The sequence below is a fragment of the Aulonocara sp. 'chitande type north' Nkhata Bay genome, linkage group LG18 (genome assembly GCF_057382095.1).
Source record: "Aulonocara sp. 'chitande type north' Nkhata Bay isolate Kocher_YH1m ecotype deep benthic linkage group LG18, A_spYH_male_GT1.1, whole genome shotgun sequence".
NCBI classification, from domain to species: domain Eukaryota; kingdom Metazoa; phylum Chordata; class Actinopteri; order Cichliformes; family Cichlidae; genus Aulonocara; species Aulonocara sp. 'chitande type north' Nkhata Bay.
The window spans coordinates 15,017,366-15,038,370 of record NC_141361.1 but is presented as its reverse complement, the minus strand read 5'-3'; the positions used below and the strand labels follow the sequence as shown (position 1 = coordinate 15,038,370).

At 39.3% G+C, this 21,005-nt stretch overlaps 3 protein-coding genes and 3 non-coding genes across 6 annotated transcripts; 2 read left to right on the top strand and 4 right to left on the bottom strand.

Moving 5' to 3' along the window:
• The first annotated feature begins 1,011 nt into the window (after positions 1-1,011).
• Positions 1,012-11,997, top strand: chmp5a (charged multivesicular body protein 5a). Its single transcript, XM_086272305.1, has 8 exons — positions 1,012-1,196; positions 1,553-1,657; positions 1,747-1,793; positions 3,357-3,450; positions 3,714-3,785; positions 5,073-5,181; positions 11,080-11,195; positions 11,529-11,997. Exons 1-8 carry the CDS (start codon positions 1,128-1,130, stop codon positions 11,577-11,579), a joined length of 663 nt encoding a protein of 220 aa, XP_086128431.1. The 5' UTR covers positions 1,012-1,127; the 3' UTR covers positions 11,580-11,997.
• On the bottom strand, positions 6,594-6,685 carry trnar-ucu (transfer RNA arginine (anticodon UCU)). Its single transcript is given in 2 exon segments — positions 6,594-6,629; positions 6,649-6,685. It is a non-coding gene; the product is annotated as a tRNA-Arg (tRNA).
• Positions 7,363-7,454, bottom strand: trnar-ucu (transfer RNA arginine (anticodon UCU)). The gene is given in 2 exon segments: positions 7,363-7,398; positions 7,418-7,454. It is a non-coding gene; the product is annotated as a tRNA-Arg (tRNA).
• A 1,897-nt stretch (positions 11,998-13,894) lies between the features above and the next one.
• trnar-ucu (transfer RNA arginine (anticodon UCU)) lies at positions 13,895-13,986 on the bottom strand. The gene is given in 2 exon segments: positions 13,895-13,930; positions 13,950-13,986. It is a non-coding gene; the product is annotated as a tRNA-Arg (tRNA).
• A 1,315-nt stretch (positions 13,987-15,301) lies between these two features.
• bag1 (BCL2 associated athanogene 1) lies at positions 15,302-18,116 on the top strand. Its single transcript, XM_086273267.1, has 7 exons — positions 15,302-15,455; positions 16,077-16,205; positions 16,293-16,375; positions 16,458-16,571; positions 16,692-16,799; positions 16,896-16,958; positions 17,054-18,116. Exons 1-7 carry the CDS (start codon positions 15,419-15,421, stop codon positions 17,141-17,143), a joined length of 624 nt encoding a protein of 207 aa, XP_086129393.1. The 5' UTR covers positions 15,302-15,418; the 3' UTR covers positions 17,144-18,116.
• Positions 18,117-18,138: 22 nt separating this feature from the next.
• myl12.2 (myosin, light chain 12, genome duplicate 2) lies at positions 18,139-20,530 on the bottom strand. The gene is made up of 4 exons (XM_086273268.1): positions 20,373-20,530; positions 19,163-19,370; positions 18,831-18,992; positions 18,139-18,663 (listed from the first exon to the last, which is right to left on the bottom strand). The coding sequence occupies exons 2-4, from the start codon at positions 19,344-19,346 to the stop codon at positions 18,491-18,493; spliced, it is 519 nt and encodes a 172-aa protein (XP_086129394.1). The 5' UTR covers positions 19,347-19,370; positions 20,373-20,530; the 3' UTR covers positions 18,139-18,490.
• Positions 20,531-21,005: the final 475 nt, after the last annotated feature.

The window sequence follows — 21,005 nt, the reverse complement described above, 5'->3', positions numbered from 1 at the left end:
TCAAAGCAAGTGTCATGCGTGCTGATCCATGATAAATATAACTAGAGACATTTTTCAAAACCTGCCGACCCAAAACAGCATTTAGCCTCCGTCACATTGTGTTTGACACCCCAGAGTTAAATCATTAAATTAATCAAAAAAGAAAAGACATCTCAGAATCCCTCAGATTTGCCTTGTCCATTGGAGTCACCATTCATCCATTCATCTTTTTAAGCCCTAATCCTCCTCAGATGACACTGGGAACAGATTGGATTGTCCATCACAGCTATACAGCCAGTTAACCTGACATGCATGTCTGTGTATTGTATGGGGAAACCAGAGCACCCCAGGAAAACCCACTCAGGCACATGGAGAAAATGTAAACATGCAGTGACTACAGCTGACTAGCAGGTTCAAATTCTTGCTCTGGGTAGGCATTGCTAATAAGTGCACCAGCATGCTGCTCTGTCTGGAGTAATGACTCTATAAAAAGTTACATATGGCCCATTCTTTGAAAGAATTTTTAAACATGTAAAAGTCTAAAAACTATTACAGGAACCAGGAGGAATTAATTTGCATGACTTCCACCTTTTCTCTACATGGACTGGAATGCAGGACCTAAATACTTCTACCTCTGAGAATAGATATGCAAAGCATTAGCAATGAAATTTACAACTTACAAATCCTGAATAAAAGATGCCATATTATAACGCAGTACCAACCTTTCTATAACTACTCATTTCAATGGAATTTTACTCCGTAGAGAGCAGTTTTTAGTCTTTGGGGATTATACATTAAAATCAATAAATAATAACATGCTCTTGAAAGAACCAGATTAAAAGATAAAATCTAAAATCTAAGTAAAACCTACATTTGTTGCCATTTTATTTGCAGTGGGGGAGTAACAAAGCCTGATGGTGGATGCAATCTGTGGGGACAAAAGGTTCTCCCTGGAAGCTGCAGTGCCTCTGCTCACCGCTAAGTGGCAATAGCGCGTCTAAAATCTCATTGGTCACAAGCGTTTGCACCAACCAATGGAAATATTTTGCGTCTGAACCGTTGCTTCCGGGTGTCTTCAATGAAAAAATCTCTTTGCATTTGATGCTTTTTGTGTTTTCTAAGGTAAGCTAAAGGCTGACGTTTAGAAAATGAACCGAATATTCGGACGAGGAAAACCCAAAGCGCCTCCTGCGAACCTGTCGGACTGTATCGGCACTGTGAGTACTGTCAGCCTGTGAGCTTTTGTTGTTTATGTCCATATTGTGCGACCTAACGGTAGCGGTGCATAGCTAGCATGGTTACAAAAGGCTTGTCAAAACAGCATCCGTGCCAACTAGCTCAGAGGCTACAGTTAGTCAGCACTTTGGGCTGGAATAAAAGACATTCAGCCTCGGTTGGACTGTGAAGTAGGGATGTGTTTGTTAACCACAGCTCTCAATTATGTTCCAAGCTTTTACCTCTCTAATTTTTTTCTTCTAATGCACCCACATACAGGCATGGCGTTTTAGCACAGTGTTTTGTTTGCCAGGACGCTGGAAATCATTACCTCTAATTGATCTCTTCCTCGCTCCAGGTGGATGCGAGGGCTGAGTCCATTGAAAAGAAAATTGGCAGGCTAGATGCGGAACTCTTGAAGTACAAGGATCAGCTGAAAAAGATGAGAGATGGGCCCTCGAAGGTAGGACACATGATGTTAACTTTGGGTGTTTAAAAGGCTAGAAGACAAATACATCGATGTTATTTATTTATTTTTGCTTTCAATTGCAGAACATGGTGAAGCAGAAGGCAATGAGAGTCCTGAAGCAGAAGAGAATGTGAGTCCTTCACTGTGCAAACATCTGTATGCTTTATCTCAAAGATGTGAGCACGATAGCCTCTCTGATACATACACACACATAGATAGATAGATAGATAGATAGATAGATAGATAGATATAGTGTGGATGTTGGCAAATAAGAGGAAAGTTTTAATATGTTAATATTTTGGAGATTAGGTTGAACAAAAAATTAAGCCTGTAAACTAAAATCATCTAAACAAAGGTTTATTTCACCATACGATTTAAGTGAATTGCAGGTACTGATTTGTGACAGAAAGATAACAGCAATAGTGAAAGGGAATGTTTATAAGATGGTTGTAAGACCCGCTATGATGTGTGGTTTGGAGATCGTGGCACAAGAGGTCAAGCTGGAGGTGGCAGAGTTAAAGATTTTGAGGGTTTGTATTGGAAGTAACCACAGGGACAGCTCAGGTTGAGCAGTTTGGAGGTGAAATTAAAGCGTCAAGGTTGCAATAGTTGAGTGATGTCCAAAGGAGGTCCAGTTGAATATATTGGACAAAGGATGTTGAATATGGAGCTTCCAGGAAGGAGTTAAACAGGACGACCACAGAGGAGGTTTATAGATTTAATGAAAGAGAACCTGCAAAGGGTTGGTGTGACAGAGTAGGGTGAGATAGAGGCAGATGATCCGCTAAAGGGAGCATCTGAAAGAAGAAGAAGCCGTTACAGGTAAAGACGAAAACATCAATGCATGAAGTGTTGAGTCTGAAAGAAAACAAAACACGACTCTCCTCCTACCAGATCTGCCAACCCAAAGCATCGTGAGGAGGTAGTAAAAGTGAGTTCTTATATAAGGAGTGAGCAAGTGAACTAAATCAGGCAAATGTGGAGAGACAAATGAAGTCAACTATTTAAATGTCTCACACACGAATTATTGTGTCATATATCTATCGTAATAATAAAAACTGCTTTGTTTAGGGCTGTAACTGTTGATTATTAACATCATAGATGTCAAACCTAGGGCTAAATATTTTTGGCTCTCTAATTGGAGCTGTAAAATTTCATAACAGCTCACATGTCATATTAAACAATCAGGCTCACCGCCACAGTACCTCAGAGCAAACAAGCTTGCTAACACTGAATGCAACAAAGAGTGTAAGCAAGTTGAAGATCGTCATTCGATGAAACTAACAGAACCAAATTATCTCATTTAGTGGCAGCTTGGTCACATTGCTTCCATTAAGGCAGACTTGTTCCCAGTGGTGTTTCACTTGGCCAGTTTTGTCCTTTGTCACCAGTTTTGTTCATAACTTTCACAAACAAAATTTCTTGGTGCAGCTAAGAAGTCAAGGGCATTAGGTCCATCTGCAGATGCAATCTATCCTTTTTGCAGATGATGTGGTTCTGTTGTCTTTGTCAAGCGATGACCTCCAGTTCGCACTGGGGCAGTTTGCAGCCGACTATCTCACCCTACTCTGTCGCACCAACCCTTTGCAGACGGCTGGGGTGTGAAAAGCTCTTGATTTTACGGTAACATAGGAGTGTAATAATGTATGTAAAGACTCAAATGTATTAAAGCATCTGTATTGTTTTTACATAGGTATGAAGGTCAAAGGGAGCAGCTGGCTCAACAATCCTTTAACATGGAGCAGGCAAACTACACGATCCAGACATTAAAGGACACCAAAACAACAGTAAGAGTCACACAGCATGACTCCAAGACTCCAACTTTTTAGTTGCTGTTAAGCACTTTTTTCCAAATCACAGCTTTCATACGTACCAAACATCTAGATTTATGACATACTATATTGTATCGCTAAGCTTTTGATTTTGTCCATTCATTAAACAAATCTCATTAGAAAGTTCCCTGGTTGTGGTAGTGGATGTGTTCAGATTGTCTGTACCTGATGAGAAAATGTTGTCAGCGACTAAATCCACATGTATTTTTTGTCCCCAGGTGGAGGCCATGAAGATTGGTGCCAAGGATATGAAAAAGGCTTACAAGGACGTCAGACTTGATCAGATTGATGTATGTTTGTCTAAACCAGAGCTTCCCAAAGTGTGGGACCCTGCAGAGCCATTGCAGGGGGGGTGCGGTATGAAAAGGGGGAAAAAAACAAAACGCTTGGACACTGCTAGCACGGGGCGCCCACACAAACGCAAAGCAAGAGATGAAGCATAGCTGAATATGTTTCCAAACCAACTTCATTCTAAGCCAATGACTAAAAAATATGGTGAAGCATATCTTCCCTTTGGTTTTACCTGCACAAGTGCCGAGGTAGGTCTCCCTGCAGAATTGGTTTTCCCTTCGTCGGGAGCAGCGCTGGGCTGTTCAAATCACGGACAAACAGGATCCTACGTTCTTGATTTGAATATTATTACACAGGAAAAAAACAACTACACGTAAAATAATCACACCGTGACGCCTCTGCCTTTCTAAATGGAGGGACAGTAACTGTGTGTGTGTATGTAAGCGTGTAAAACCTGCAGATAGTCAGAAAAAGGCACACACCTTTGACGTTGCGTGACGAACTCTGCATTCCTCGTCCACACATAAACGCAAAAAAGGAGTTTTAAAAAATCTCAGTTTTCGGTGATTCGAAACGCCTTTTACGTGTGGACGAAACAGCTGCGCTTTCAAAAATGCCTGTGTAGGCGTGGACGTAGCGTTATTTTATTACTACCTGTCATTTATTCCAGATTACTTGTATTTGCTTAATTGTTTACTAAATGTTTGAGGTGTGAAATAAACCACAATGGAGCAAAATATGGGCGTGTGTGGTTGGAGGATGTGTGCGTGCGCGTGGGGGGGGGGGGTGAACATTTTTCTTGTAAAACAAAGGGGGGCCTAGCAAAAAAGGTTTGGGAACCACTGGTCTAAACTATGAATGCAGTCATTAGCCAAAAATGGGGAGATACTTGAGGCCAGGAGAATTGCTTACTGCATGCGAAGCATCAATTGTAAGAAAAATCACCTCACATTACATCACATTTCTGCAACACTTACACTGTACTCTTAGCAGCAGCCAGATTCAGCAATTTATCAGCTCTTACTGTATAATTAAACTTGCTCTGATTTCTGAACCCTGCAGTAACAAAATGAGTTAATAGTTTTGTTTAAATGAGTTCTAATCAACACACTTAATAGGTCTCATTTATTTTCAGTGCCCCCTGCTGTTATGTGATTCTCTCTTCCTATTTGTGCAGCAGTCGATTAAAAACTGATGAAATTAAAATTATGATTTTACATGCAAGATAAAAGTTAAAATCTCACAGTTGAGGCATTAAAAGTGAACACAAGTATTTGGACTTCCAGGATTTACAGGACCAGCTGGAGGACATGATGGATGAAGCCAATGAGGTACAAGAAGCCCTGAGCCGCAGCTATGGCACTCCAGACATCGATGAGGAGGATCTTGAAGCAGGTAAATGTACATTTTGTTGGCAGTTTTTCATTTAGGGTGCATTAAAGTGAACAGTCGCAGTGACCAGTGTTGGTCAAGTTACTTGAAAAAAGTAAGCAGTAACTAATTACTGATTACTTCCCCAAAAAGTAATCCTGTTACATTACTGATTACTTATTTTCAAAAGTAATTAATTAGTTACTTTTTAAAAACACAATTTACAACCTGAATAGGTAATAAAGCAATAGATCTTTCAGCCCAATTCTACTTTTTCTGCATAATACATTATATAAAACGTAATCAAATGGAAAAGTATCTTTTTAAAACTCGTTTTATTAGTTTTAATCTTTTAACTTTATGCATCAAGCAAAAATTAAATTATACGCACCATTCTCTGACTGGAAGAAATTTGTTTAACATTTAAACCTATTTTCTGCATATTCCAGCACATAAAATAAAATATTTTTTGTGTTTACACTCACTCTTTCAAATAAATCCAAGTGAAACAGCAGAAAATAAATAAAATCAAAGACTCAGCAGTCCTGTTGCTCTATTTTCACCTGTATAGCAGGTGGATGTTTGCCCTGGTGCAGGTGTGCCACAGCAGTTAGTGGAAGAATCCGCGAGTTTGTCTGTGAATTTTCCATTCCGTTGCAGCGTACTCGGTGCTTGCTCGGAAGTTTATGGGTTTTTTCGCTGTAAAAAGACGTTTTCTTCCCACGCAGTGAACGCTAATGTTTTTGTGACTTTTTACGGAATCAAACTCAAAGTAAGGTCAGTACTTCCACGCTTTAAACGCTGCACACTCATACTCTCTGTGTTACTAAAATCATGGTTTTAGTAACGCAGCGTGCTTACGGGAAAGTAACAGTAATCTAATTACCTTTTTTGCAATAGTAATCCCTTACTTTACTCGTTACTTGAAAAAAGTAATCGGATTACAGTAACGCGTTACTTGTAACGCCTTACTGCCCATCTCTGGTTGTGACACATAAATATGTCCAGTGACATATTTTGTGGGTGGAGCCATTGTGACCAGACATTTTTTTGTTTGGTTTTTGTGGAACAGACTGATGTATTACCTATAGCTAGAGCGACGAACTTCAAATATAGCCATGTAATGAAAATATAGCCGTTCCCTATGGTATCAGCATCCATCCAGAGACCATGCAAACTCCACACAGGAAGGCCAGCTGATTCAAACCCAGGACCCTCTTGCTGTGAGGCAATGATGTTAACCACCAAGACACGGTAAGCCCAGCCCAGCTGTTATAGGGCAAGAGGCAGGATCTATCCTGGATATGTTACCAGTTTATCACAGGACATTTGTGGTATAAGACAATGATGCTAACCACCCTGCCACTGCACTACACCACAGAGATGTCAACTCTTTAGATGCATCTGACTTCCATAGTGAGGAAAAGTTAAACTTTTGACTCTAGTGGGACTCGAACCCACAACCTTTGAATCACTCCTTAAGTGTATGCTTAGAAGTCCAATGCGCTATCCATTGCGCCACAGAGCCAGATGTGTGACCTTGTCCTGTGTCACTTGTTGACAAATTAGATTCCTCTATGACTTTGAAGCAGCTTCTGTGTTCAGAGTTTCCCTTGAATAAAGGAATAATGACGGAACAAAGTCTGGACTTTCTGGATCCATAATTGCCTCCTGTTTTCACACGTCCATTCAGGTTCTTCCACTTCTCTCTCACCAGTCTATCACAGAAATGCAATTAACCTTTCACACTAATTAACCTAACTTGCAGAATACCTGGATGCTCCAGGTAATCCCACAGTCATCTCTTATTTTTGGTTCTGGAGAGTGGAAATTCCCTCTTGGATGCTAAAGTCTCAGATTATGTGATGACATCACATCTGAGTGATTAGCTTCCATGGATAGTGGTGTCTATACAGATTTGTTATTTGAGACAGAAAATTTTCTTGTAGTTTCAGTATTAAGATGTACATGACTTTAACATTAAGAAAACACATGTAACTTCTACATTAAGAAGTCAAGGGTTAGACTCTGGTGGGACTCAAATCCACAACTTTTGAATCACTGCTGAAGTGCTTGCTTAGAAGTCCATTGCGCTACAGAGCCAGATGTGTGCCCTTGTCCTGTGTAGTAGCTTCAGTACTAAGATGTACATGACTTTAAAGTTACGAACAAACATGTAGCTTCTACATTAAGAAGTTAAAGGTTTGACTCTGGTGGGACTCGAACCCACAACCTTTGAATCACTGCTGAAGTGCTTGCTTAGAAGTCCAATGCGCTATCCATTGCGCCACAGAGCCAGATATGGTTTCACCTGTTTTACTTTTTGTCAGATGTGATCTGACCATTTAAAAAAAGTGGTATGTTAAAATGTATGTTGAAGTGGCTCCTATGGACTGAGTTTCCCTTGAATAAAGGAAAATCTGGACTTTGAAGATCCATTGATTCCTCCATAGTTGTCAGCCATCCATCCAACTTCTTCTATTTATCTGATTCAGGGTCGCTGGGGGCACTGGTGCCTATCCCAGCTGTCATGGGGTGAGAGGCAGGTTCTACCCCTGGTCAGCAACAGGTCACCAATCTGTCACCCCATGTGCGACTTGGGACTGTGGTAGAACCCACGCTGACACAGGGAGTGCTCCTCACAGAAAGGCCACAGGCTGGAGTGGAATTCAGAGCCTTTTTACTATGAGATAACAATAGCAATCTTAACATGAACTACAGTAACCGATTTAAAAGCCCAACCTCAAGAAAAATGCTTCATGTAAACACACCAGTTGGAAGATTCTGAGAAATCCAGACAGTGGCATTTATTTCCATCAAACAAAACAGTTTCTTCTTCTACTATTTCTAGGAAGTTAGACAATTTGGTGCACGCCATTTCAAACATTTGATGTTTATGCACATCATGATCTATCTACCCAAGTTTGTATCAACAAACTATTTGGTTCGTTTTGATGCTTCAGTGCTTCTAATACGCTAATGAAATTAGAGATGGACCGATCCGATATTACGTATCGGTATTGGTCCGATACTGACCTAAATTACTGGATCGGATATCGGAGAAAAATAAAAAATGTAATCCGATCCATTAAATATCACGAAAGCACCTCACAAAACTTGCAACACGCCGTAACTCGCCTCAGAACGTTAGCACGTCGGAGCAGTATGCATCACGTGATAGAGCGGCTGTGGCGTGCGAGACCTGTCGGTGGTCTGGATAGCATTTGGAGCTTCGCTAGCAACCCGGCATTTCATCTCCGACAAAGTTATCCCGAGAGAAGTAAAGCAAGTGTGTAAGTCCATCTCTGAATGTTTGTAAAGCATTCCTGCGTTAAGCTTAACAAGCGATATATGGAGCGACTTCCTCCTCTTGCTGCTACTTCAATCATGAAACTGCTTAATGATCAGCTGATCGGCTTTTCTGTCGCGAGTCCGTGTCTCTTGTTTGTTTTTGGCCCACTTTGCGCCAGAAAGAGCAAACCAGCGGTTGAACAACAGCAGCACGTTTAAGCTTGATCAGCTGCTGTTAGAATTTATTTAATATTACTTTCTACTCGAGGATCTTTTTCTACGTAGCTGACGCTGGTAACTGTGCAGGGGCGGATCTAGCAAAGTTTAGCCAGGGGGGCCGATAGGGCATTAACAGGGAAAAGGGGGCACAAAGACATACTTTTCTTTCTTATTCTCATTTAAAATGTCTAGCTTTTAATAAATAATTATCTGACACCCAAAGTTTTAATTTGATGTAAAATGAATAGAAGTCAATTACTGTATATAGTGACTATTAAGTCTAATATATATACCCTAGTAAGCTATAGTACTTTTTCCTTTGGGAAGGTACCATCTGTGCAGTCTGCAGTTCTGTTGAAGAAAGATGTTGAATCTATTTAATATTTCTTGAAAAATAATTGATTTCTGTGCATTTTTTTTCACACTGCATCAAATTAAGGTTGATTACGTCGATTAAGCATCATGAGGTGGAGCGTGAGGGGTGGTTCCCTATTTTTTATTTATTTATTTTTGTTGTTGCTGGGAGTTGGAACCCTATTAGTTAGGTTGCTTAATATTTACGCTAAGTACTCTTTAAAATACCAGAATAGGGAGGATGGTGTAGGTTTAAGTTTATTAGATTGATCAGTATTGCTGAACTATGAAATATTTTTTTTTGCATACAGGTATAACAGAATAGCTTTAGTGTAGTTGTTGTTTTAAACTTGAGTATGAACTTATACAAAATGCAGCAAGATATTTAAAAAAACAGTTTTGTTGATTAAAAAACACTATATCGGATTCATATCGGTATCGGCAGATATCCAAATTTATGATATCGGTATCGGTATCGGACATAAAAAAGTGGTATCGTGCCATCTCTAAATGAAATAGTAACTAATGTAATGTAAATATCTACTAAAAGTGTTGGCTTGTCAATGACACACCTTATATATTCAGACTCCTTATATTGGGCCTAAAAAGCCAATACTACTTTCTGATGATGCATGTAACTTCTACATTAAGAATTTAAACGTTCAACTCTGGTGGGACTCAAACCCACAACCTTTGAATCACTCCTGAAGTGCTTGTTTCGAAGTCCAATGCACGGTCCAGATGTGAAAGGTTGTACTGTGTCATATGTTCATAAATCTAATTCCTCTGTCAATTTGAAGCAGCTCCTCCATAATTTTCCCTTATAAAAAAAAGAGGGAATATATTTTAGACTTTCTGGATTGTTGCTAGAACCTAGCCCAGCTGTGATAGGGGAAGACACAGGGTACACCTCGGATCTGTCACCAGTTTATCACAGAGATACAGTCAACCACATACAAGCACCCATGTAAACATGTACATGTAAACTGTCTTATCTCTTATTTGGTTTTTAAGCAACTGGAGAGTGGAAATCCCTTCTTGTATGCTAAAATCCCAGAGCTCAATGCTAAGTTATTAGCTTCCATGTATAGTGATGAGGACTTCTTATTTGAGTTAGAAGTTGCCTTGTAGTTCCGTTCTTAAGAATTACATAACTTTTACATTAAGAAGAGGTTAAAAGTGTTGACTTTGGTGGGACTCACACCCACAACCTTTGAATCACTCCTGAAGTGTATGCTTAGAAGTTCAATGCACTGCCCATTGCCAGGTGCGAGAAGATGCCCTGTGCCATTTTTTGTCAATTGTGATCCGTCCATTAAAAATGTGGTAAATAGTGACTAAAGTAATTTAAAAATCTACTAAAAGTGCTAGCTATTGCATAGACATGCCTTGTCTATGCCGACTTGTTATTTGAGGCTTAACCCAGTAACTAAAATGCCTTTTCGTTAGATGCATCTAACTTCTATAGTGAGGGAAAGTTAAAGATTCAACTCTGGTGGGACTTGAACCCACAACCTTTGAATCACTCCTTAAGTGTATTCTTAGAAGGCCAATGTGCGAGCCATTGTGCCACATGTGAATGGTTGTCCTGTGTCACTTGTTGTGAAATCTGACTCCTCTGTGAATCCGAGGAGCTTATGTGGACTGAGTTTCCCTTATATAAAGGAAAAAAGAGGAAACAAAGTCTGGACTTTCTGGATCCATGGGTTCCTCTATTGTCCCATTCATTCAACTCCTTCCACTTGAGGGTTGCTAGAACCTATCTAAAATGCCTTTTAGTTACATTCTGGGAAGGCAATATTTTATGATCCTGTATTTAGGCACATAAAATCTCTTTTTCAGGAGATACACTGGCACTGTTGTTTGAATTCTGTTTTATATCACACTCATTCTCTGCCTTCTTTGCCTCCTGGGGCTCTTTCTCAGATTTCAGCATCCACGATGTGGAGCTTCCAGGACAGCTTGGATCTCTTTTTATTGAAGCTAAGACCTCTTTGCTAGTGTGTAATTTGAGCAATGATCTGGAGTATTACAGTGACAGTACCACTGTGGTTTCAGAGCTGGATGCACTGGGTGATGAGCTGCTGCTGGATGATGACACCTCTTACCTGGATGAGGCCTCAGCTGCCCCGTCTATCCCTGAGGGAATCCCCAGTGACAGCAAGACAAATAAGGTGACAGTCTACAGAGCTCAGTTTTCATGACATGAAGGGCAGGGTTGTGGAAAATACATGAAAGTAAAATAAAAAGTAATCATAAAGAATTTTTCCTACTTCAAAATGGACCTTTGGGGTGTGACTGTGTATGTAAGCAAACTATTAAACCTGCCACGAATTCTGGTGCCAGTTTCTAATCCTGTGTATGTGTTTGGTAGATTAACTATAATGTGCAAAACTAAGTTTTTTCCAGTCCACTCTATTGTTTAAACACAAACCTGCTAAGTGAGTAACACTTGAAATGTAAGTGTTTTGCTCGTGGCTGATGTTTTTTTCTTCTTTTGTGTTCAGGATGGTGTGCTCGTGGATGAGTTCGGCCTCCCTCAGATTCCTGCCACATAAACAAGAAGCAAATAAAAACAGCTGCACTCGAACTGAAAACACTTTTATATGTAGAGTAACATTTATACATGCAAAACCATTTGATGTGAGAACACTACAATTTGGAGGCTGTTCTGGTTTCAGGTTGTGTATTGTTACTTCTACCGTGCTGGCATGTGGCCTTGTAACATACTAAACCTTTTTTTTTTAACATAATTCCCTTCATCTTCTCTTTCTTTCATCATCAACAGCTTGTCTGTGTCGTTCATTAGTGTTCCTTAGTGTTTATTTATTTCTGTTTGTTATTAATTTTGTGTGATTTTTAGTCACTAAGATCATGTCTGCATTCTCAAAAGTGGAGGTTATTCACACTTGGGCTGTTTAAAATATCTGCAGGGTTATTTGAAACATGCAAAATAAAAATGTTTGTTTTAAATCAGCTGTGAGTTCTTAATTTATGGCGTATTTGTTCATCCTCCTCTATCTTGTTTTTAGCTCTTAAGTAGACATTGCTAGTACCACGTTGCCGTCAGCCTGTTTTAATTCTCCATGGCATAGATTCAACAAGGTGCTGGAAACATTCCTCAAAGATGTGGTTCATCCATGATGTGAGTCTCCTGCTCCACCACATCTGGAGTCCATTTGAGTACAGCGAACTTGCTGTCATGTTCAGGAAACTAGTTTGAGATGATTTGTGAGAAACAGCTATCAAAGGATGGATGCTTTTCTGTGGGTGTGGTCATAAAGGGATGGATTTGGTCAGCAACAATACTCAGGTAGGCTGAGGTGTTTAAACGATAAGTGTGTCAAGAAAATATCTTGTTATCCTGTTCTTAGGTGACATGGAATGGTACCAGGTGTGGTGTTCTGTTACTGTAACCCATCTGCTTCAGGCTTGAGAGCTCTTGGCCATACCTGGATGGCAAGAAGTGGACCTTTCATTTTTTCTGTTGCCATGCTATGATCAGTGTAGCCATTCTCCTCTGACCTCTGGCATCACTGAGTAATTTCCACCTGGAGAATTGTCGCTCACTGGATGTTTTCTCTTTTTTGAACCATTCTCTATAAACCCTGATGGTTGTGTGGAGAAATCCCAGTGAATCAACAGTTTCTGAAATACTCATACTAGCCCGTCTGGCAGCAACAACATACCACATTCAAATTTACTTAAGTAGGGCCATACCAGTGAAACGCCCCTTTCTCTCGGTATAAAGTAGTTTAAGTGCACTACTTAAACTTCTCTGAGATATCTCAGTATAAGAAGTGCAGTTTAAACAATGCATCTTGTTTTTCTCTCCATGATAAAGAAAATCTGCTGTACATAATGAAGCAAATGTGTCAGCACAACTCTTTGGGCTTAAATTGTAAAAAGAAAAAAAAAAATCTAATTATGGGAAATGTTCTGCCCAAACTGTCATGTAAATAGAAATTACAGTTAAAGGTCCAAAATGTATTTATGTTTCCAATTGTGTTTCAGATTGAAGTCTTTTTTTTTAGATTGAGGCCATTTTTCGCATTACTGCCATTTGATTGGCTGACTACATATTTGCATTCACAAACAATGGCCTAATATACCTAATATATACCACATAAGTGACCAGTGGATGTTTGTATTATTGGGTCTATCTTACAATATAAAGCGCCTTGAGGCGACTGTTGTTTGGGTTTAGTGATGCGTAAATAAAACTAAATCGACTTGAATTGTAAATATCTTATATAGTTACTTTAAACCTCAGCACTTCAAGCAAATCCCTAAAAGTGCCTTACAAAGGATTTTCACCCTGGTACAAATAATCACAGTTAACAAGTAACTGTTCTTCACTTATAAGGACATCATTGAAGTGATTTGGAAACAGCCTGGTATTACCAGCAATCGAGTTACACATGTGCTCTGTGGGACACGAACCTACAACCTTTGTTAGCGCTGATACAGAAACTACATTTGCGAAACAGCTAAACATATCACGACTCTGCGTTATTTTATCTGTTTTGTGTTGTTTAACATCATGAATTCAGACCTATTTTGGCCATGTAAAAAATCATTATAGACTTGTAATGTTATAATTGTTGCAATATCTGCTCCCCCACTGGCCACGTCTGTCATCACGTTTTTTAATCTCAATGACACTTTTGTTTTTAGCCCTTGATCCTCAGATGTGGTAGACTGGAATGAGATAATGTGAAAGACACGAAAGCACCGATGAGCTCGGGCACATAACCAAAGACATATTCAGGAACATCATGTAAGCATGATATCAGCAATTAACGAGTAACCGTGACTTAGACTAGTAACGGTATTGAGAGGATTCGGAGGACAGATGGTCAGGTTAAAAATGCGACTCTGGTGGGACTCGAACCCACAACCTTTGAATCACCTCTCAAGAGCTTGACTAGAAGTCCAATGCGCTATCCATTGCGCCACAGAGCCGGTTGGGAGAGCCCCCTTGGCGCAACATGACCTGACACGTTATACATACAGACATCAATTATACAGACTTTAAAAAGCTTTACTGTAGGAAAACTCTACACACTTAAGCTAAATGTATTTACCTCTGTCAGCAGAGTTTCATCGAAGAGTTTCAAGTTGTGCTGTAGACTTCGGCTCGCGTTTTATCACTTTTGTGTGCAGCTGTTGTGTTTGTATTTGCTGTTCCGCTTTTTTAAACAAGTAAATAAATAAAAAGTCAAATAATTTAAATAATAAATTCAATATTAAATAAGTAAAATTGCATTTAAAAAAGTGAAAGAAAAGAAAAAAAGGGGGTACTTCCGGTGTTCAAGCTTAACTGGTGGTCGTGCTGATCGGTGAAGAACCACAAAAGTAGTAGGTCCAGATATGTCTAGTCGTAGATTCGTCACATACATTGACACCTCTTGTTGTAAAAGGTTTGAATGACCAAAGTTTTGTAAGGTCGCTCATCCAAGTGACTTCTTCAGTCCCAACTGACTTTAGGTTTCCCCAATCTTATAAACAGTACATTTGCATAATGACTGAAACTAGCACCACTGAAGGAACAATGGGCTAGGAGGTCAGTTAATTGATCATTAATATGTAAATTCTCATGACCATTGATCAACCTAAAGTCAGCTGAGACTAAAGTAGTCACTTGGATGAGTGACGAAACGGCTCTCCTACTGAAAAGCTTTTGGGGATTTACCTACCTGGATGACTGAGCATGCATCAAGATATTCTCATTGTTGTATCTACTCTGTGTGGTAAAATATAATTAATCCAATTAATTTCTGATGCACTCTTGGCCATATTTCTCTTGAAAAAGACATTTAGGAGTCTCAATTACACTTTATTCCAGCATAAATAATAATATGTAAAAGTGACTTACAGCTTCTTTGTTGTGACAGGAATGTTCTTTCAGGCTCAAAATTACTTGATACCATTGATGAGAGACGTGTTTGAGATATGTCTCTCATGAATGGATTATAGGCCAACAATTTAAATATCAGAAATCATTTTTTAGCAGATAATCTTGCCTTGGTCACCTGAGAGAGGGTGTAGGATATTGAAAGACCCCAAATCCCTGATGACCCCGGGCAGATCCCCAAAGATGTATTTAGAACAGCAATGTGCGTGTGTATCTGCATGAACTGGTGATTTTATTTATTTGTTGTTAATTAACTTATTACATATAAATTTTTTTTGGTAAGCCACATTTTTAATCCAGTCAAACATTACACACACTGGTAGCCCTGGGCTATTTTTCGTGGATTCTCTGCGAGAGGAACATATGGAATAACACCACTTAACGCGATCACCAGTTAAACTGTAACACCGGAAGTAGTTAGCAATAAGCAACAGTTAGCTTTGCGTTTGATGTTGTGATTAAAGGTCGCCGGAAAGCAAAATGTCGGAGCAAACGATAACTATGACAGTCGCATACGGTAATAAGATTTCGGCTTTAAACTACACCTTAATCACCACAAAATATAAGTAAAAATTGGGTTTCGTTGTGGCTAAAGCTAGCTAGAAACGGCTCAGCTTCTGTAGCTCTTCTCCACAGACTGTGTGGTTATGTTACTTGAATCCCGCTGGTTATGTGTTGTTCTTCAATAACAAATTAAATATATAAACTACTGTAAATATCAGCATTTATTAAACACGTTTATGAAGAATTGTGTAGCTGTTGTAATTAGTTTCGTTTGAAGACACTTTACAGCACATTTGGGAAACAGGAGGGCTGCTGAGAGAAATTGTATTGTTGCCAATCGCTTGTTAAATGTTTTGTAATTATTTTTCCTCACACGATAGTGAAACAAAATTTTGCAACCCATCGTTAAAAACTGAACCAAACGTGCGCGATAGTTTCCGAGATATGCCGCATGTTCTGTAATTGGATGGGTGCAAATACTTTTAAAGACTTTTTTTATTATTGTTTTTTTAATCCTGGTAGGTGACATTTACTTTCTGAATAACACCGATAGAAGACAAAAGGGTGACAATGATAACTCCCAATCCTTAATAGCTTGAGAGCTGTGTAATATTTATTTATTTTCCTATTTCAGGATCCTCTAAGCACAGCATCACGCTAACAGGACATGAGGATGGAAAAGGACCCACTGTTAAAGACCTGTCAGATGCTCTCGCTCAAGCCACCGGAGTCCCACCTGCCTCTCAGAAACTTATCTTTAAAGGTAGACTTTTAGTCTTCCTTTTTTTACACACTCAAATGAGGCCTAATGTAAAATATCAGGTTTTAAAGTTGTCTTTTTTAATTTTAGGGAAGTCACTGAAAGACATGGAAGAGAGCCTTTCCAGCTATGGAATAAAAGAAGGCTGCAAACTCATGATGATTGGAAAGAGGGTAAAGCACATTTATACATGTGCTACATCTCTGGTGCCTGAATATGTGCATTTGCAAAACACTGATGATAATCTCTAAACAGAACAGCCCAGAGGAAGAAGCTGAACTGAGGAAACTCAAAGACATTGAGAAATGTGTGGAGCAGATGGCCAAGAAGCTGGAGAAGGTAGACGGGGAGTTGACTGGACTGAAAAATGTAAGCAATCATAGGTCTTTTTGTTTTTATAATATATAGGAAAATAAATAAATATTACACAGCTCTCTTTTGTCCCATCTTCTAATGTATTATTGTCACCCCTATCCTATCCTATCACAGGGCTTTCTCGCCAAAGATCTCCAGGCAGAGGCCTTGGGTAAACTAGACCACAGAGTAAAAATAGCAGCTGAGCAGTTCATGAAGATCTTGGAGGAGATAGATGCTATGGTAATGCTATTTTAAGCGTAAGCATCTGTTTTGAGTGTCTGCTTTAATCGTGTGTGTCATGTATAGCAAACCATCAAATTGCTCCTCTTTTAACAGAGTGTTCCAGAAAATTTCAATGACTGCAGAATGAAGAAAAAAGGACTAATAAAAACAGTGCAGGTTAGTGTTTGTTTTTCCCTCTGACAAAACAATCATGCTTTATTTGAAAACTATTGAGAATCAAAATAAGTCTGATCTTTACCATATGTCCACAGGATTTCCTCGCCCAGTGCGACAAAATCGAGGCTTGTATATCAGACCATCTATCAAAGATCCAGTCAAAAAACCTGGCTTTGGCAGAATAGTGCAGTCTCTTTAGTCACTTATTCTATACATTGCTCTGTGAGCAATGGCAAAGTGTGCAGAAAGCTTCACGTGTGAAGCAGATCCTGGTTTATTTATTGCTGGTGTGAAGCAAATGATCAAGTGGAAAGAAGGATGCTGGTTATCAGGAACGATGTTGGATACGTAACACAAGCAAATCCTCTTGGTTCAAGACAGATGCAAAGTGCCGACTGAGAAACTTTGACCATGAACTTGCAGGAAATGGATCACATGCCATTTTAATTAGCTAAAAGAGCTGTCAATGCCAAATATCTTAAAATGTCCCGTTTGTTGCCCTGTATGTCTAAAACATAATGAGTTTTGTTCCTCATTGTGCACAAGCTGCAGTGAATGATTTATGATCAGAAATATATAGACACTGTTTAATTGGGGAAGTTCCAAAAAGCAATATCCACTCAGGATAGTGGATTGTTCCCATTGGGCCACAAGAGGCTTATTATGTTGTGGGATAAACATTTATTGCCCTTATGGGTCTGAATGGGTCACTGTTCCCTGGCTTTTACCTGCCATGCTGTCTTTTGAGAACAAGCAATCAACTAGCGACCTTGTACAAGGCGTACCCTGCCTCCCACCCCCCATGACCATGAATTGTGAAAAGTGGTTAAGAAAACTGATGAGTGGATTTTCCAATATGAGTCTGGCACTTGTGAGACTGGCAAATTTTCTTCATCATATGTGATAAGCAAAATTTATTTGGGTTTTAAACTGATTGGCCCAGAGCAATAACAGCAAAATTACAAGTAAAAAAAGAAAAGGTTAGTACTGCAGGAGTGTCCATATATCGCAATCGCATGTACTATATTCAACATCAAGAATCCTAAGAAATCAAGCACCTAAATCCAGTGGCTGATCCTGAGTGTTCATGTATCTTTGAATCTTGTGCTAAGACTGATGCATCACATCGAATTCTTTGGTTTTAAAATAAAACTTTAAAAAAAATAAAGAGCACTGGTGATTCTTCTCAGAATACATTTTAATCTCCACGCTTATTCTATAAAATACAGCTGATTCATTTGCAATAACAGACATCTGGTGTCAGTTTATTTCCAGCTTTATCCGTGGGGGTCTTTTTATACATCTCCACTAGCTTATAGAGACCCCCTAGTAGTGTTATGACAGATGTGCAAACAAGCTTTCAAAGTAGGATTGGTTGGAGGGACCCAGAGGTCCATAAAGCAGCTTAAACAAATGAGCTTCAGTAAAGTAGACCACAGTAAAGCTTTGTCATGAGCCAAATTACAGAACATAGCTTTCCTAACTTGAATGGAAACTCATTAAACATAGACATGGAGTAAAGAATGAACCCACTAGTCATCCTTATCCTTTGCACCGTGTTTCAGAATACGTGTGAATGCTACATAGTTGAAATTTCCTTTTTTATCAATGGGCGCCTCGCGGAAGAGCTCGTCCACTTCTTCATCTGTAAACCTGTCACCCATAGTGGTGAGCAGCTCCCGCAGGCACTCCTCCTGAATCACACCTGTGTGAAGAAACAGTTTCACTCTTGCAGGTGCTTCCTGATGTTAGCACTGAGCAGATATCTTCAAATTAAGCACTTACTACAAAACAATGTCTCTACATGCCAGAGTCTGAGACAAATTCACATAAAAAGATGCGAAACTTAAACAGTTGAACACATCAGCTCACCTGTGCCCTCCTCGTCGAAACAGGCGAAAGCGTTACGGATCACTTCCTCTGGATCTGTGCCGTTCAGCTTCTCTCCGAACATCGTCAGGAACATGGTGAAGTTGATTGGGCCAGGTGCTTCATTCATCATGGCCTCCAGGTACTCATCTGTGGGGTTCTTACCTGGGAAAAAGCTCAAGGTCAGAGTGACTAACCTGCTAACCACATTTAATGGTTTGTTTTTAGAAAAAGATTGAAATCTTTTAACTTCTGAATACGAGCCCCAAATAATGCAGTTTTAACTCCATAAGACGTTATCACTAACTAAATATGTGTAAATAAATCAAGTTTACCTAATGAGGCCAGCATGTCATGAAGGTCTTCTTTGTCGATGAAGCCGTCCCTGTTTTGATCGATCATGTTGAAAGCCTCTTTGAACTCCTGGATTTGAGACTGATCAAACATGGCAAACACATTGGAGGTGGCACGCTGAGGACGCTTTTTGGTGTTCTTTCCCTTGGCCCTTTTGCTTGACATGTTGGCAGGTTGTTAGTCCCTCTCCTGTAATACAGGAGCATGAAAGTTGTCAGCTTGGATCAAGCAACACGTTCAAATGAAAGATTCATTCACATTTTTTTCTTATCTTGACTTCATTACTGACGCTCTCCATCTGGTGAAAGTTCCTTGGTTACACTGGCTATTAAGTGTCTTTAGATTATTTACTGTGCAAGCTATGAACTGGAAGGTTAATGTAGGTGAGTTCAGGCAATGCATTTAATACTAATGAAAACTTATTAACATGGTTACAAGATGTTGGTAATTCAATTTAAAGTCAATTTGGTTGACACTACTATCACATTGTCATATAGCCTCCTAATTTGCCTTTTTTTAAAAAGCAGCTAAATATTATACACTCAGTGGCCACTTTGTTAGGTACAACTTTACATTAACACAAGTACGTAGTCAACAAGAACATCATGTGCCACCAACTCAGTGCAGTCTCTTAACAAAGCAGACTTGGTTAGGAATGTCAAATATAGTTCCTTATTCAATTTATGCCTTGAAGATTTAAACGAATTATGACAAAAGGGGGTCCAATCCAGTAATGGGTGAACCTAACTAAAGAGTCTGACGAGTTTAGCTCAGTCTATGATCACTTACAACGGATATATGCACTCGGTACTTGTTTTGTGATACGAAAGCACTTAAGTTGTCATTTGTTTACTGGATATTTATGTTATTAGATCAATATAATTTCAAATTATGCTCACCTGTCACGCAATAACATAACAATAACGCAAATATAGGTATTGACATGTTGTTTACATCACTCATATTTGAGCTGTAGCACACACGCACTACATAGCGCAATGCAGGAATCACACAAAATGCGAAGAAAACCCCTTAATTATTTGCCAGCTTTGCCAGCTAGCCCCTTGCTGACCTAAATAACTGACTGACCAGGCTAGCCTTAGCGAGCTAGCAGAGATTTATTCACAAGAAAAAAACGAGTCCTTAGTCCTCAAACTCTGCAGCTTCATAAACATAAAATAAATCGCCTACCTTAGAAAAAACGTATAATTTCTAGGCCCAAAAAGCTGCACACACAGCTACCACAGCATCCACAAGCTGATGAAGAGGAACATCAATGTTTTATTTCCTCTTGCCTAAACTGACCAATGAGAGTGAAGTTGGAAGAAACCAACAGTCTGGAATATTCCACGCCTTGGGTTTGTTTACGTCCCTCTCCTCTTCTTGTTTTGGATGAAATGACCTACGTACTGCTTGTGGTAATAATAAATCCATGATTTATACACTGATACGATTATAAGTACAGCCTTAATTGAATCATGTTTTTTATTTGTCCGGACGACTAATAATGTAGTCAACATATGTCACCACTAGGTGGCAGCAATTACTTGCATGTCCAAGACGTTTGTTTGAATTAGCCAAAATGGTTAATGAGTCTTTGTTTTCAATATTTAATAAGGAAGTTGAACCACTAAATATTTTTTTGCGCAGCGGAATAATAACGGATCGATTTCAAACAAATAAGCGAAACTATAATCTAACGGAAAGTGAAGTTTAAAACTTAACAGCATTGGTGTTAAATTTGGTCGGTGGATGATATGATAAGATAAGATAAGATAAGATAAGATAAGATAAGATAACCTTTATTAGTCCCACACGTGGGAA

Bases quoted from the DNA above. Each gene is read 5' to 3' on its own strand.
- chmp5a (XM_086272305.1), top strand. From the start codon at position 1,128: ATGAACCGAATATTCGGACGAGGAAAACCCAAAGCGCCTCCTGCGAAC. The intron at 1,197-1,552 runs GTGAGTACTGTC...TCCTCGCTCCAG, and splicing joins TGTCGGACTGTATCGGCACT to GTGGATGCGAGGGCTGAGTC. The intron at 11,196-11,528 runs GTGACAGTCTAC...TTTTGTGTTCAG, and splicing joins GTGACAGCAAGACAAATAAG to GATGGTGTGCTCGTGGATGA.
- bag1 (XM_086273267.1), top strand. From the start codon at position 15,419: ATGTCGGAGCAAACGATAACTATGACAGTCGCATACG. The intron at 16,206-16,292 runs GTAGACTTTTAG...TTTTAATTTTAG, and splicing joins TCAGAAACTTATCTTTAAAG to GGAAGTCACTGAAAGACATG. The intron at 16,959-17,053 runs GTTAGTGTTTGT...ATATGTCCACAG, and splicing joins GACTAATAAAAACAGTGCAG to GATTTCCTCGCCCAGTGCGA.
- myl12.2 (XM_086273268.1), bottom strand. From the start codon at position 19,346: ATGTCAAGCAAAAGGGCCAAGGGAAAGAACACCAAAAAGCGTCCTCAG. The intron at 18,993-19,162 runs GTAAACTTGATT...GCTTTTTCCCAG, and splicing joins TGACATGCTGGCCTCATTAG to GTAAGAACCCCACAGATGAG. The intron at 18,664-18,830 runs GTGAGCTGATGT...TTCTTCACACAG, and splicing joins TTTCGACGAGGAGGGCACAG to GTGTGATTCAGGAGGAGTGC.